Genomic DNA, 16401 nt, shown 5'->3' on the forward strand with positions numbered 1-16401 from the left:
ATAGTAGGAGGTTTCAGCTCTGCAAAGGGTGGAGAAGTGACCAAAAAAGGAAAACACAACATTTGGGAGGACATAACCAATCATGTCAATGCCATGGGGTCTGGCCAAAAGAGGACCATAAAACAAGTTATGTTGCGATGGAAGAACCTTAGGGCCAAGACAACGAAAGACCTTACTGAAGCCAAGAACCCCCAAACAGGTAACAAGCCATATAAGAGGGGTGATTTCACTGATATGGTCCTTGATATCATAGGAGGAGAAAAATCAGAGGCTCTGCATGGCATTGAAGGCATAGAAGCAGATGGAGAGGCCACAATTACAGAGACTAGGACTTCAGACGAATGCGAGCAAAATTCTCCTGCAGAGGAAATGTTTGTCCTGGACTTAACTACAGTGATTGAGGAGGAAGATAGATCCCCAGTGGATGTAATGAAGACAGTCCAAGACGTTCCTACAAGAAAACGCAAACGTTCCTCAGCTACAAACCAGGATGGTGACAGCTATGAGTTGCTTCTGAAACGGGAAACCGAAAGAGCAGAAGTACAAATTGAACTGGGTAAAGAACAAATCTTGCTTGCCCAACTGCAGCAGAAAAAAGTGCAGATGGAGATACATCTCCTAAAGGCAGAGATGGAAAGAGCTGGTATCTGTACTGTAAATGATTTTTGACTATTGGATAGTATTGTTTTTGTTTTGATATTTAACATTATAACAAAATAAGGAATGTAAAATGTTTCTGTTTATTACAGTGTTTCTGTTTCATACAATTAAAACAAACAATGGCTATTTGAGGCCACCGGTATTTTGCCTACCTGTTGTTCTTTGCTAAGCCAGTAGGCTACACTGTTGGTTCCATTTAAGGCTCTGGTAAACAGGATTTGGTAATCCTGAAATTTGGTATTTGGATCACAGTGATCGAATCCAATGTTCCTTTAAAAAACTGGCATAAAAGTAAGATGGATCAGGTGATCCTGGATAGCAAAACATGGGATTTCCAAATCCGGATCAATTTGATCCAGATTACATTTTTTTTTTAAACTGGGCCCTGGTGCCGGTTGCATAAAATGCTTAGACTAGTTTTACAGCTAAGTCATCTATTATTTTTTTTATTTTCTTATAGACTCGACAACTTTTTAAAGTGAGTTGCATAAAAAAAAACGTAGCTTGGCCTAATTTGAATCAGAACAGATTGATTTTAACACGGTGACTAAATTTATGCAACTGGCCCCTGAACTTGTTGAAATTGAGGGCCAGTCACAGAGCTGGTCACAATTAACAAAGCTTACTGGCGATAAAGCATGTTATTGCTTTCCAAACAATTTAAACCAAGTCTAATATTATATATGTCCCACATTGTCCTGCAAAATCACATCTGCTGTCCTGTAACAGAGCAGTAATAACTAGGGGCCAGTTTAATCTGGATCAGAATGATCTGGATTTGGAAATCCCATGTTTTGCTATCCAGGATTAGGTAACCCATCTTACTTTTGTGCCGGTTTTTCAAAGCAAAATTGGATTGGATCACCCTGATCCAGATATACATTTTTTACTAGTGCTCTACAGAGCCCCTAAAGGGACGTGGTGATGAAAAAAAAAGACAATGTTTTGCATTCTAGTTTTTCATTGCATTTACACAAATAACTATGATTGTGTCAATGTAGTTTACAATCAGTGATAAAAAAAATAAATAAAAAAAAACAACTTTAAATTAAATACAGTATTTTTGTTTGATATTGACAGCTGTTTGGGGATATATTACATGTTACAAATCTTGTATTTTTTGGACCAGTTTTAAAGTTTTATTACATTTTTGTTCCTGAAATCCACCCTTCTGCTGGGATCAGAATAATCCAGTTTTTTTTTTTATCAAAAGTATCCCAATCTTACTAAAACGCTTGAACAACACAAACTAAGAATTTAATCCAGATCCAAACCGAGATGGGATTTTGTAATCTAATCCGAATTCAGAATCTTTTTTTTTTTTTTTTGAACAACCCATTCTCAAGATTTGATCCAATCCGATGGCCAAAATCCGATCTTGTCACATGTGACCACCCTAAAGTTTACCGAGGCCCCTGGTAAGGACCACTGTCCCGAAACTCATGTTTCTTCTGCTCCAGCACAGCAGGTGGCACTCTGCAGGTATTTAGTTGGTTCGCAGCCCGACAGTAAAACTCATAGAAGAAGGAAGAAAATGAAAATGAAAACGAAGAGCAACAAGAACAACGAAATGTTGAAACAGAAATAGGTCAAGTATGGGGAATGATAAAACGAATGAATGGGATAAAAAGAGAGTTTGGGTATCCAATTTTAAGGGATGGAGATACAACAGCTGTAAAAGATGAAGAGAAAGCAGAAATGTTGGCGAAAAATTTTGTTAAAATACATAAATCAGACAATATTAGTGAGGAGGGAAAAAGAGGAAGGGAAAGGACATTGGAGCAGCATAAAGAGATAATACAGAGTGAGGAATACAATAATGATCAACTAAATATGACATTTACGAAGTCAGAGTTAAATCGATCTCTTAGAAAAACCAGCAAATCAGCTGCAGGTATGGATCAGATTTGCTATTTAATGATAAGTCATCTCAGTGAATTATCCAAGGATGTTTTATTAAAAATGTACAATAAAATTTGGGAGGAAGGAAAATTACCACAAAGTTGGAAGGAGGCGGTGATAGTTCCAATACGTAAACCTGGGAAAGATTGTACAAATCCAGGAAATTATAGACCTATTGCTTTGACGTCTAATATTGGTAAGATAATGGAAAAAATGGTGAATGAAAGGTTAATGTATCATGTGGAAAATAAGAATTTTTTATCCAAATATCAGAGTGGTTTTAGGAGAGGGAGAAATACAATGGATCCGGCTGTGTGTTTAGAACACGAAATAAGAAAAGCACAAATAAATAGAGAGAGTATAGTGGCTGTCGTCTTTGACATAGAGAAAGCATACGACATGATGTGGAGAGCATACGAAATTATGTAAGTTAAGTTTAAAAGGTCAAATGTATAGATGGATCAAGGATTTTTTATCAGGAAGAGCAATAAAAGTGAGAATAGGAAATAGTTATTCAGAAAAGTTTGTGATCGAAAATGGAACTCCACAAGGAAGTATAGTGAGCCCTTTATTGTTTTCCATAATGATAAATGATGTATTTGAAGATCTGGATAATGGGCTGGGGTTTTCGCTCTTTGCTGATGATGGGGCAATATGGAAAAGGGGAAGGAATATCGACTTTATTGTTAAAAAATTACAGGGGGCTATTGCAATAGTTGAAGAATGGTCATATAAATGGGGTTTTAAATTCTCAGTTGACAAAACAAAGATAATGTTTTTTACAAGGAAAAAAATTGGAAGTGAGGTAAAACTAAAATTATATAATCAAGAACTGAAAAGAGTGAAACGTTAAGTTTTTAGGGATATGGTTTGATGAAAGAGTTACATGGGCGGTGCATATTCAGAATATAGTGAACAAATGTAAGAAAATAATAAATACAATGAGGTGTTTAGTTGGAAGTGAATGGGGGGCAGATAGGATGGCATTAAAGGCCATGTATAGTGGATTGGTTAGATCTGTGTTAGATTATGGTTGTGTGGTGTATGGATCAGCAGCAGAAACATCTCTTAGAAAGTTAGATAATATACAGCATCAGGTATTGAGATTATGTACAGGAGCTATAAAAACTACACCAATTACAGCACTACAGGTTGAAATCAGACAATATTAGTGAGGAGGGAAAAAGAGGAAGGGAAAGGACATTGGAGCAGCATAAAGAGATAATACAGAGTGAGGAATACAATAATGATCAACTAAATATGACATTTACGAAGTCAGAGTTAAATCGATCTCTTAGAAAAACCAGCAAATCAGCTGCAGGTATGGATCAGATTTGCTATTTAATGATAAGTCATCTCAGTGAATTATCCAAGGATGTTTTATTAAAAATGTACAATAAAATTTGGGAGGAAGGATAATTACCACAAAGTTGGAAGGAGGCTGTGATAGTTCCAATACGTAAACCTGGGAAAGATTGTACAAATCCAGGAAATTATAGACCTATTGCTTTGACGTCTAATATTGGTAAGATAATGGAAAAAATGGTGAATGAAAGGTTAATGTATCATGTGGAAAATAATACATTTTTATCCAAATATCAGAGTGGTTTTAGGAGAGGGAGAAATACAATGGATCCGGCTGTGTGTTTAGAACACGAAATAAGAAAAGCACAAATAAATAGAGAGAGTATAGTGGCTGTCGTCTTTGACAAGCACTACAGGTTGAAATGGGGGAAATGTCGTTAGAAACGAGAAGGGTACAGTTATCAGTGAATTATTGGGTTAAGGCCATAGTCAAGAGCATCCAACACTAGATACTTTAAAGCCCTGTTGGGAAAAAGAGAGGAGGAAAATTAAAAGTTTTGGATGGACCGTGATACAGAAAGCAACAGAACTTGAAGTTAATCAGTTAAATGTTAGTCCAACTGTACCGCTACCTGTAATAAAACCTTGGTTACTTTCAGATGCTACAGTAGATTTTACATTGTTAGAACAGAAAAATAAGGGTAAGGAATGTAATTTATCTGTGCAGACATATATTAATGAGTACTACAGCTATGTTCAGATCTACACAGATGCATCAAAGAGTTTAGACAATAAGGTAGGAGTAGCGTTTACTGTTCCAGAATTTCATTTATCATCAGTGATGAGTTATCAGTTTATACACATGGGGAAATGATTGCACTATTATTAGCAATACAGTGGATAGAAGAGATAAGACCTTTGAAATCAATTATTTGTTCAGATTCATGTTCATCATTGGCTAGTTTACAGTACAGTCACTCGGAAAGTAGACCAGACATTTTAATGGAAATAATGCAAACGTTATATAGAATTCAAATGATGGGGAGTACAGTGGTATTTGTATGGGTGCCGGCGCATATTGGTGTCCAAGGAAATGAAACTGCAGATAAAGAAGCAAAAGAAGCAGTTAAAAACAACGACATTAACTTAATTGTTAATCTAAGTAAGAATGAAATCAAGAGTATTATTAAGAAAAGACTGAAAGAAAGGTGGCAAAAACAATGGGATAAGGAGAAAAAAGGTCGGTGGTTTTACAGAATTCAAAGGAAAGTGGGAGAGATGAGAAGTGCAGGGAAAACAGGAGAGATGCGATAGTAATATCGAGGATGAGATTTGGACACACAAGATTAAAGAGTACACTTTTTAAAATGGGTAAACATGATACGGGGAGGTGTGAATTTTGTGGACAAGAAGAAACGGTGGAACATGTTATATTGTACTGTCAGAAATATGAGACTGAAAGAATGATGCTAATGCAAAATTTAGAAAAAATAAAAATGCAATTTATACCGAGATATATTTTACAAAATAATTCATGGAATGAATGCTATAGTTTTATTTTTCAGTTCCTTAAAATAACTAATTTGTGGGAGAGAATTAGTTCTTATGCACACCCCTTCAAGTAAAGTGTTACCAAATGCTATAGTTTTATTTTTTCAGTTCCTTAAAATAACTAATTTGTGGGAGAGAATAAAAAAAAAAAAAATTAAAAAAGGGGGGAAGGAAGGAAGTCAGTTTTTGATCTCCATACCAGTTGGTGGCGGAAATACACCCTTTTGTTGTTTGTCAACCGCCAATAAAATTTCAAGAAGAAGAAGAACAACAACAACGAAATGTTTGCGGAAATAGTGTCGTTGTTTGCGTGTTTACATCTAAATCCAATTATTGTTCATACGTAAAGCGTGTAACTATTGAGAGAATGAGCACATTTTGAGCAAGCATCCGCTTTCTTTTTCAGTCAGTCCAACGTTGGATGGATGTTTGTGATTAGAGAGTTTGTAGATTATAGAAGAGAAAGTCATGGCGATAGCGCACGCCGCCACAGAGTATGTGTTCGCGGACTTCGTGCTCAAGGAGCCCGCGTCAGAGAACAGGTACAAAGGCATCCGGCTGGATCTGGCGCTGGATAAGATGGTCACCTGTGTCGCGGTGGGGCTGCCTCTGCTGCTCATCTCTCTGGCCTTCGCGCAGGAAGTGTCTGTCGGTAAGTCATTTTCTCACGCGCATCATGAGATATTATGCGTAAAAATCATATGTTGTTTGTCTGTTTCAGTTTCACTTCACTCATTTCTAACTGATGATGCGGATTATTCATTGTTGAGACCGAGCAGTAAAGGCATGCATGGCCTGAACTGCGTTTCTTACGTGCCATATTTTCTTTTGGTGTTTTATACACTGAGCTTTTGTTTTATACAGTAGTTTTTGTATAGCCTTTTCAGTGACAGACCAGTTTCCACTATACTTATATTGTACTGCAACGGTAAACACCCCACACCTGGGAGATTCCAGAAAGCTTGTGAGTTTGTGCAGAGTAAACTTTCATTTCCAAAAAAAACCTTAAATTACTTTCAGGGTAAGAAGCTATAGCAGTTTATTCTCTGAACATAACCTGCTCTCTATAGGACAGGTATGTTCATGTTGCTACCTGTTGCTGCAGGTAAATATACAGGTGCATCTCAATAAATTAGAATGTCGTGGAAAAGTTCATTTATTTCACTAATTCAAGCTTCAGAGGTATTTGGCGCATGCATACTCTTTTGGTGAGGCTTCAGTAGGTGTGACAGCAGATTATGCTGTATGTTATTACGTGAAGTGCATTACATTAGATCGTATATAATTTTGTAACGTTATTATAAGCAAAGTTTATTGTATTGTATCTCACAAAACATGAAGTTCTGCATTCAAAAGTTCCTGTTTTTCCAAGGGAAGTATACACGCACTTTAACACAAATGTGGGAACAAAATAAGCAAGCATAAAAAACTAAACTTATACAGCTGTATTGTCTTAATTTTGATTTAGCATCAAACAAACAATATAATCCTTGTTGACAGTCTTGAAAACAGTTCTGCAAGTATGGCATGAAGATTAAAGATTAAAAAATGATTGCACAACAAATGTACAAAATTGTAAAAGATGCCATTTACACTGTTAAAAGCGGTAGGCATAATTTGCACTAATACAATTATTTGCACATACAATTTGAAAGCTGAGAATTTTTCTTATCAAAAGTAACAAAGCTCATTACGATTATTGGATGAGAGACATACCACATATAATGTTTAGTGAAGCTTTATATACACATCAGTGTAATATCATAAAAACCAAAATATTTTTTCATCCGTGTTTTAATTTGTACAGAATGCAAGGTTTGTTGCACAGTACCTTAAGACAAAAAATAAAAATACAATGTGAAATGTTCATAGGGAGGCGACAGATGCTAAAACACCAAGAGCACAGAAATGCTTGAGTTTGTGTAGAGACGAAACTGCACTGCTCTTTCACACAGAGACACCTGTTGGGGCTGGCATGACACATCAACAATGACGTTATGTAAACTGGGCGATTTGCATGGAGTCGACCGGAGGGATAATTCACCCAAAAATGAAAATTCTGTCATCATTTACTCGCCCTCATTTTGTTCCAATCCTGTAAGACTTCAGTTCATCTTCAGAACACAAATGAAGATATTTTTAATGAAATCCGAGCGATTTCTGTCCCTCCTTTGACAGTCTGTGTATCTAACAGTTTGACGCGTCATAAAGTGATTGTAAAACTAATCCATATGAATTGAGCCGTTTAGTCCAAATTTTCTGAAGAGACTTGATCGCTTTATATGATGAACAGATTTAATTTAGGCTTTGTGAAATTTGTTTTACAGCTTAAAGGGGTGGTTCACCTAAAAATAAAAAGCCATTATTTACTCCCCCTGGTGTTGTTCTAATGCTGTATCACCGTTCTATTCCAGAACACAAAAGAGGAAATTTGAAATAATATCTTGCTTGTGCTAATCCAAATGATGACAGTGAATAGAGACCAACTTCAAGCTTTAAAGAAAAAGATCCAAAAGTCTATACTGATTTATTTTCTATCTAAAAAATCGGATTCTCTTTTCTCTAGGTACACAGATTAGTTGTTTCTCCCCCACGAAGTTCTCATGGCGTCAGGCTGCTTATGTGGATTCGTACTGCTGGGCTGCAGTGCAAACACAGGACACAGGAGGCCTGCCACTATGGCTGCACAAGGTAAACCATAAAACATGTTCACACTTTTTACTGGGTTCTTCTAAGTATTGTAGTCTAGAGCTTACTTAAAATTGATTACTTAAATTAATCTGAGTACTCTATTTAAAAAAAAAAAAAAAAAGTCACATTTTATGAATGTGTCATTTGCTCAACTGATTAATTCAAAACACAGATTCATTCAGGGATGAAACTGCTGTTTTTTGTCTGGAGACACACAACAGGGGAGAATGTTGGAGAATTAAGGGAGAGTGTTATATAGTATAGATTATTACATAGTCTTGAGGTCATTAACGTGTGGCTTAACTTTTCAGCATTTGACACTGAGGACATATACTAGAAATATGAGTTTCAAATGACAGGTTGCTATGAAACAGTATACTTAGATTCTTAACTGTGATAACAATACATCTACAGATTGTATTTAGGTCATTACATTTGGAGGTTTTTAGGTCAATTAGTAAGGCCTTTTTTTTTTAGTTAAGTAGTCAAAATTATTAATAATCCAGCTTTTAATATCATGTATACAGTCCATTAATTTAGAGAATTGGAAGGTTTTATGAGGCCTTGAGAAAATATAAAGGATTGTCAATAGCTATGTTTCCATCACCCTGTTTTTATGCGCATTTTGAAGTATCGCATCAGAAACGAGTGATGGAAACGGCAAATTTCGAATAAAAATTCCTTAATTCGCAAAAATGTTTTTACGCTCGCTTGAGGTTGGTTTTGACTCGTGCGAAAAAAAGGGTTAATACGAATAAAAAGAGATGGAAACGCATTTGCCGAGTAAATTCCTCCATGCGCATCAAAAAAGTCACGTGACTGCGCTATGGGACGGAAAAACCTAACCAGTGGACCAATCTCGTTCCTCAGCATCTGAAATGTTATGGTCATTTTGAAATGTCCGAGCAGAGTCTGTCATCAACGTATTTCTGTATAATTGCCTCCCAGAACTGTTACACGACTGCATTCCCAAACAGCAGCATCCACCTCCGAAAGCAATGACCGCATTTATTTTGTTTCGTCTGCTCGCTCTGAGGCGCAAGTAATTTATTATATAGGCCTATGAAAAATATTATATTCAGGGGTTTCTCCTACTTTTCATAGTGATATATAGCCTAGCGCCAGTTCTACCAGGGAGTGACAATTTTGTTCTCTTTGACTCGTTGGATGGAAACGGTGCTTATTCGCAAATGTTTTATGCGATATTTCAATTTTGCGCAAAAGTTACATTTGCAAATTTGGATGGAAACCCGGCTAATATAACAATCAAAACTAACTTTATGTTTCCTGATAATGTCAAAGGAAGCATACAGTGGGTAAAAAGCAAAGTTCCTAATATTGAGCCTTGCAGTACTCCATATTGAACTTGTGGTTGATATAACTCTTCTTCATTTTCCAAAGCAAAGTGATAACAGTCAGGTTAAATCTCTAAAGTTTGTTAGTGGATATGCAAAAGCTGAAACAATAACAAACATAATTTTTTTTATTTTTCCAAACATACAGCAGTCTAAAGAGGTTTAAAAATTAGTAATTATTTTCGCAATCTCTTTGGTGCTACTAGAGAATTCACACAATTCATCTTCACTTCAAGGTTTATCAATAAGATAATCAAGATAATCACCTCAAATAGTATTAAAGAATGTTTTTTCCAAATAAATAAATAAATGGAAGAAAATCATGAATGTGTTGTAGGACACATGAGCCCCTAAAATGAACTCCTCTCCTCTCTCTCTGCAGTTTTTCCCTTATATCCTTTTGCTGGTGGCAGTATCAGTTTACATGCCAGCGTTGTTTTGGCGGTTCACGGGAGCTCCTGTGCTTTCTTCTGATCTGACCTTTATAATGGAAGAACTGGACCGTTCCTATAACAGAGCCATCAAACTATCTAAATGCCTTTACACAGCAGGAAAACTGGACTCAGAGTCAGCCCGCATGGGCTCACACAGGTAAACTGGACACACGCACGAAGAGCAGAGAAAATGTCTGACAGTTCTTCTTGACACCTGAAGAGTGACTGGGTTTACAGATCACACAGAACTGTCACATGGTTTCACTCTGTGGGAGTTATTGAAATACATACACACACACTCAAACTAACCTCCCATCAGTATGTTTCTATAAAAATTGCCATTTTCACAAATTATATTTTCGTTTCACCATCATCTCTCACCAATCATACCATTTCCTATTACATACCTATAACATTTAAATCCTGTTATTCTTGCATGTTTTTTCTTTAGCTCTGTGAGAGATCTTACCGAGAGCTACTTTAAATATCCTCTGGTGGAGCAGTACCTGAAGACCAAACGCTTTTCTCGAGGATTACTGATCCGATACCTCCTCTGCCGCACCATCACTTTCTTGGCCCTCATGTTAGCCTGCATCTACCTTTGCTATTACATCCGTCTCTCCATCACAGATGAGTTTCAATGTGACATCCGAACTGGCGCGGTTATCAACGACTCCTCAGTACCTCCGGCCATGCAGTGCAAGCTAGTTGCCGTGGGCATCTTTCAGCTCCTGAGCTACATCAATCTTTGTGTGTATTTGCTGTTGTTGCCATTGTGCTTGTATGCCATGTTGGTTCCATTCAGAAGGACCATGGGCTTCTTGAAACCTTATGAGATGTTACCCACTATAGGGGTAATGCAGTTTGGGCAGGTGACCTGGGATGATCAAGCACTATATCTGCTGTTTCTGGAGGAGAACCTTAGTGAGCTGAAGAGTTATAAGTGCCTAAAGGTGTGTTGATCAGGTTTTGCTGTCTTTGTTGTTGCATAGATTCTGGGAAAGAACCCTCCAGACATTACCTGCTTACTGTATGATACCTATGAAGTCTGTGTTCCAGTTTTGTCATGTCCTTTTGATCACTGTGCATTTGGAGTGGAAATTAAGATATTTTAAAGGCTTGAAAAAAATCTATTGTGAGAGCTTTTATTTTTCTTCAAGAGATTGTTTTGTAATATTTGTGCTTTATGTATGCAGGTGTTGGAGTTGTTAAAAGAGGGGGGAGACGATTCTTTTGACACCATACAGCTGTTGCAGACACTTGGACAAGTTAAAACAGATGTGGTGGACGGCAGATTGCCAGGAAAGGACCGGAAAATCTCCAGCACCAACAATGGTGACACTGAATTGAAAGGTGTCTTTGTTTTGTTTTTTAATTTGCTGATCTTTGATTTACATATAAATTCACAGATTAAGACTAGCATTGTCTCTCTGAAGAAGGGCAGCTCATGCTAGTGACCATTTTTTCCTAAGATGTTGATATGTAAAAAGGAAGTGTGTTTCATTGACACATAAGATCACATTGATCTCTGACCCTCTTGATGTAAACAAATATACATTTTTATTACCCTAGAGATATCTCCACTGCTGCAGGACGGCGGATTGAAAAATCATGAAGATGAGAAGGTTGTGCGCCAGAGGGTGATCTGAACTCTCATTGCATTATACGGTGACTGCCTGCATCAACATCTGGAACAGATAGAGGAATACATTTTGGGGGAATGGAGGAGAACAGTGGAAGTCTCATCCTTTCATAAATGCATAACTGAGATCCACTAAGACTGCAGTTGAATTCTGTTTTAGTGCTTCTTGTAGTGGGGTTGGGGTATTAACTGTTTTATATTACTTTAATTTTTCACATTTAGTTTAATAGTACCATTCATAGTAACATTTTAACTGCAGAAAATGTGTCTGGCTTGAACAGTTATACTGTTATTATCACTAATGTGACAACAGTACCTATACTTGACTTGAGAAAACTGACACATTTAGTTGCATGCTCACATTGTCACCCACACAGACAAAAGCTGCCTGTGAGCATTTGCTGATTCTCTCAGTCTGAAATAATGGGAAAATTGGAATAAACTGAAAGAAAATGTTAATCTATGGAGCTTCTTTTTGAAATATGAATTGTGGGAAGAGATGAAAGAAATGGGACAATGGATCATCTTCTGTTTCTGCCAAGATTGATATTGTCAATTTGTTTACCTTTCTGCATCCATGTTTTTTTTTTTAATACTTGTGTGAATTATGTTTTGTGTCTGTCTCTTTCCTCTGGAAATAAAGATTGATATTTGCACTAGTTGTGAAATTCTTACCTGTACAGTTGCTAAGTTTACCTTACAGAAAATGCAAAATGTGAATAATTTGAGCAAAATAAGAGGGATCATAAAAATTGCTGCTTGTTTTGAGTACTGCCTTAAATAAACTAGTTCATATAACAGATGTTTACATCTAGTCCACAACAGAAAATAATAGCTCAATTTATGAAATTGAACCTGATCAAAAGTTTGCATATGCTTTATTCGTAATATTGTGTGTTGTTACCTAGATGCACATTCAATCGTTTTTCCAGCATCTTCTGCATATTGGAACCCTTTCGAAACCCATTGCGTACCTTTTTGTAAAAATAGTGTACCCATACATATTGGCTACTGTAGGTATTTTGTATCTATTGGGTATTTATTCTATTAATACAGGATACATAATTGAGATTAACAAACTGGAAATATGGGGAAGTTATGTACTGCTGTGATTTCATCTAGAAATTGTCACTATACTTACCTGAAGAAAGTTCAGGTAAGTCCCATCTGCTGGTTGTAATTTAAAGTGGTGTTTACTTGTTCCATGTAGTTCAGGGTACGTGCAATAAATATACATACAGAATCCTATATCTTTGACTGTAAAACCCTTAGTTTAAAAGTAACTTTGAAATATTTCTACATTTTTGGAAATTTCTAAATAACACTAAAAATGCTTGCCCACTTTGGGTAATTTTGGCAGCCCAGCAGCAGGTCAAAACTGGACAAACCCAGTATTTATGTACGTATGTATTTATTTATACTCAAGTATTGTTTAAAAATTACTATACTGCTGGGTTAAAATTCTAAAATGAACCCAAAATGGGTTGTAAATTAAAAGTACTTTAACACACACAGAATGACTAAAGTAACAATGGAGCCAATATTAATAATCAAAATTCAATTTATTGATATGCAATAACATAAAAATGACAAAAATGTAGTCAATTTTGTCTTAAATGTAAGTTATTCAATATTCACTATGGCCAAACTTCAGGCTTATAGTGCTGTCAGGATGTTGCTACTCCATTAATAGCCAAAAAATAATATTTGAATGGGGACTATCAAAATATATGGGCCATCGTTCTGTTAGATGTGCTGCAGATCAAATATGAGCACCAACACCACTACACTATATACGGGTCAAACCTGGCCCAACTGCATTTCAGTGTAGATGATTTAAGCCAGCAGTTTTCAACCCCTGCTTCAAAAACTTTTTGCAATAAAATGCCCACCGTGTTGCCAAATGTAGTCACAAAATCTGTCAAAAGGGTCTTTTGAGATTCATGCTGATTCACCTCCTGTGGAGAGAAACTTGAGTGAAATTGTTGCCATCCTGATACCAGGAGCATGTCCCCTCATCCCCTAAACTGAGAATTTTTCTTTTCTTTCTGAAAATTGCCCCAATCCTAATGATGAAATTAATTTGACCAAGTGGCAAATGAAGGTCAGGCAGTTGCTCACAGACACTTTATTGGATAGGCATATGAGAAGACACATTTTGGACAGCCTCCTCCCCCCTACTCTTAATGCCGGCCTCAGGTGGGTCAGGTGTGCCACAACATGTGTACATGCTTGACCTACAAAAGCTTATGTCAGTGTCTTTGGTGGACATGAGCTGTACATCTAGTTGAAATGCACAAGAATACATCCGTAGTTATTTGCAGTCACTCCATTTTCTGATGCACAAAGTGGTTGAAAAGAATGGGGCTCCTCAATGTATTCCAACAGATTTACACTTTTGGGCAGAAGTTGGCATCTAAACACCTCCAAACTTCTGTGAAGTACTTAGGGCATGCTATTTTTGCTCAGGGTATACAACCTCACCATGACAAGATATCTGCTATAAAGGGCCTAATTTATAAAATGTGTGTACATACAGATTTGATATTAGAGATTTAATTTGCATATGCTAAAATCCACACCAACTTTCATATTCATAAAAACTTTTTTTAATGTGGAAAAGTGCGTAGCGCCACATCGAGTTCAAAGCAGACTTTACAGTATTAAAGTACTGCAGGTATTTTGAAGTCTAAGAAATTCTTTCTACTTGCAATTCTCAAGAAAAAGATGTAAATGTTGACTTGAACTCTATAATACGTTAATGAGGCATTTCATTAATTAATTAATTAGGCGGTGTTTACAAGGCATAGACCGATACAAAGAAGATTAGATACCTCGAGCGAGCCTGCTATCTTGTGCTCGCCACGGCGGCACATATACTAAAATTGGATCAATACAGAGAAAATTAGCATGGCCCCTGCGCAAAATGGATGACACGCAAATCCGTGAAGCGCTCCATCTTTTTTGATTGTGATATTCGTGCTCCTCTACGCTATCAGCCCACGTGTGGTGAATAAACACAGGTCTCAGCGTGGGAGCGTTTAATTGTAAAATGACTCACCGTCTCCCTTGGTTTAAAGATGTTCAATTGCAGCCCCGCTCCATCACACCATGTGATAAACTCATGAGAAGTACATGGCCATCGTCAGACTCTGAGCTTGAGAGCAGGGAGAGGAGAACTGTGTCATCTGCGTATTTAGCAACATGAAAATTAGCCGGAGAACTTCAACGCTCATTTGTAGAAAGTAAGAAGAGAATCCATGACAGTACACCACTTTGTGGAGATCCAAAGTGCATCCGGTAAGACTCCCTTTATCCTGACCCTTTGCTGCCCACCCCTTCTTTACTGCCACCTCTTCTTTCGAAAAGGTAGAGGCCACGCCTCCTTCAGCACGAGTACTCCGGTACCATCGGCAAGTGTGTCCCCCCGCTTCCTTCAGCAGATGCTCCTGTACATCATGGTGGAATCGGGTACATGTGCAACCTGGCGCGCTACGTTCCCCTGTCCCCAAAACTCGGTGAGCGATTGCATCAATCGAGGTGCGTCCGGCCCCAGGACCGACGTGCTCCGTACTGCACGGTATGCGAAGTGGTGAGATGGCTCACTGGGCCCTACCACCTCTGAGAGAGCTCGCGGGGACACGAGGGGTAAAGATACCTCGAGCGAGCCTGCTGTCTTGTGCTCGCCATGGTGGCACATATGCTAAAATTGGATCGATACTGCAAAGATTAGCGTGGCCCCTGTGAAAGAATGACATGTGAAGGGCTCCATATTTTTTGATTGTGATATTCGTGCTCCTCTACTCTATCAGCCCTCGTGTGGTGAATAAACACAGGTCTCAGAGTGGGAGCGTTTAATTGTAAAATAACTCACCATCTCTCTTGGTTAAGAGATGTTCAATTGCGCTTCATTCAGCACGAGTACTCCGGTACCATCGGCAAGTGTGTCCCCCCTGATGGCCTGCGAGCCTGCTGTCTTGTGCTCGCCACGGCGGCACATATACTAAAATTGGATCGATACAGAGAAGATTAGCATGGCCCCTGCGAAAGGATGACACGCAAATCCGTGAAGCGCTCCATCTTTTTTGATTGTGATATTCGTGCTCCTCTACTCTATCAGCCCTCGTGTGGTGAATAAACACAGGTCTCAGCGTGGGAGCGTTTAATTGTAAAATAGCTCACCATCTCCTTTCGTTTAGAGATGTTCAATTGCAGCCCCGCTCCATCACACCATGTGATAAACTCATGAGAAGTACGTGGCCATCGTCAGACTCTGAGCTCGAGAGCAGGGAGAGGAGAACTGTGTCATCTGCGTATTTAGCAACATGAAAATTAGCCGGAGAACTTCAACGCTCATTTGTAGAAAGTAAGAAGAGAATCCATGACAGTAAACCACTTTGTGGAGATCCAAAGTGCATCCGGTAAGACTCCCTTTATCCTGACCCTTTGCTGCCCACCCCTTCTTTACTGCCACCTCTTCTTTCGAAAAGGTAGAGGCCACGCCTCCTTCAGCACGAGTATTCCGGTACCATCGGCAAGTGTGTCCCCCCGCTTCCTTCAGCAGATGCTCCTGTACATCACGGTGGAATCGGGTACATGTGCAACCTGGCGCGCTATGTTCCCCTGTCCCCAAAACTCGGTGAGCGATTGCATCAATCGAGGTGCGTCCGGCCCCAGGACCGACGCGCTCCGTACTGCACGGTATGCGAAGTGGTGAGATGGCTCACTGGGCCCTACCACCTCTGACAGAGCTCGCGGGGACACGAGGGGTACAGATACCTCGAGCGAGCTTGCTGTCTTGTGCGTTGCCACGGGTCACATATACTAAAATTGGATCGATACAGAGAAGATTAGCATGGCC

The 16401-nt window shown here is 38.3% G+C and overlaps 1 protein-coding gene across 2 annotated transcripts; it reads left to right on the plus strand.

Annotated features, from left to right (window-relative positions):
• Positions 1-5630: 5630 nt before the first annotated feature.
• Positions 5631-12144, plus strand: panx1a (pannexin 1a). 2 transcript variants are annotated; one of them, XM_016444703.1, is made up of 7 exons: positions 5631-6070; positions 7985-8109; positions 9847-10055; positions 10350-10648; positions 10751-10851; positions 11095-11251; positions 11471-12144. In XM_016444703.1, exons 1-7 carry the CDS (start codon positions 5887-5889, stop codon positions 11545-11547), a joined length of 1152 nt encoding a protein of 383 aa, XP_016300189.1. In that variant the 5' UTR covers positions 5631-5886; the 3' UTR covers positions 11548-12144. The 2 variants fall into 2 exon arrangements, with proteins under 2 accessions (XP_016300189.1, XP_016300188.1); XM_016444702.1 differs by having other exon boundaries at positions 5632-6070; positions 10350-10851.
• Positions 12145-16401: the final 4257 nt, after the last annotated feature.

Source organism: Sinocyclocheilus anshuiensis, unplaced genomic scaffold (genome assembly GCF_001515605.1).
Source record: "Sinocyclocheilus anshuiensis isolate Anshui unplaced genomic scaffold, SAMN03320099.WGS_v1.1 scaffold3814, whole genome shotgun sequence".
Lineage (NCBI taxonomy): Eukaryota > Metazoa > Chordata > Actinopteri > Cypriniformes > Cyprinidae > Sinocyclocheilus > Sinocyclocheilus anshuiensis.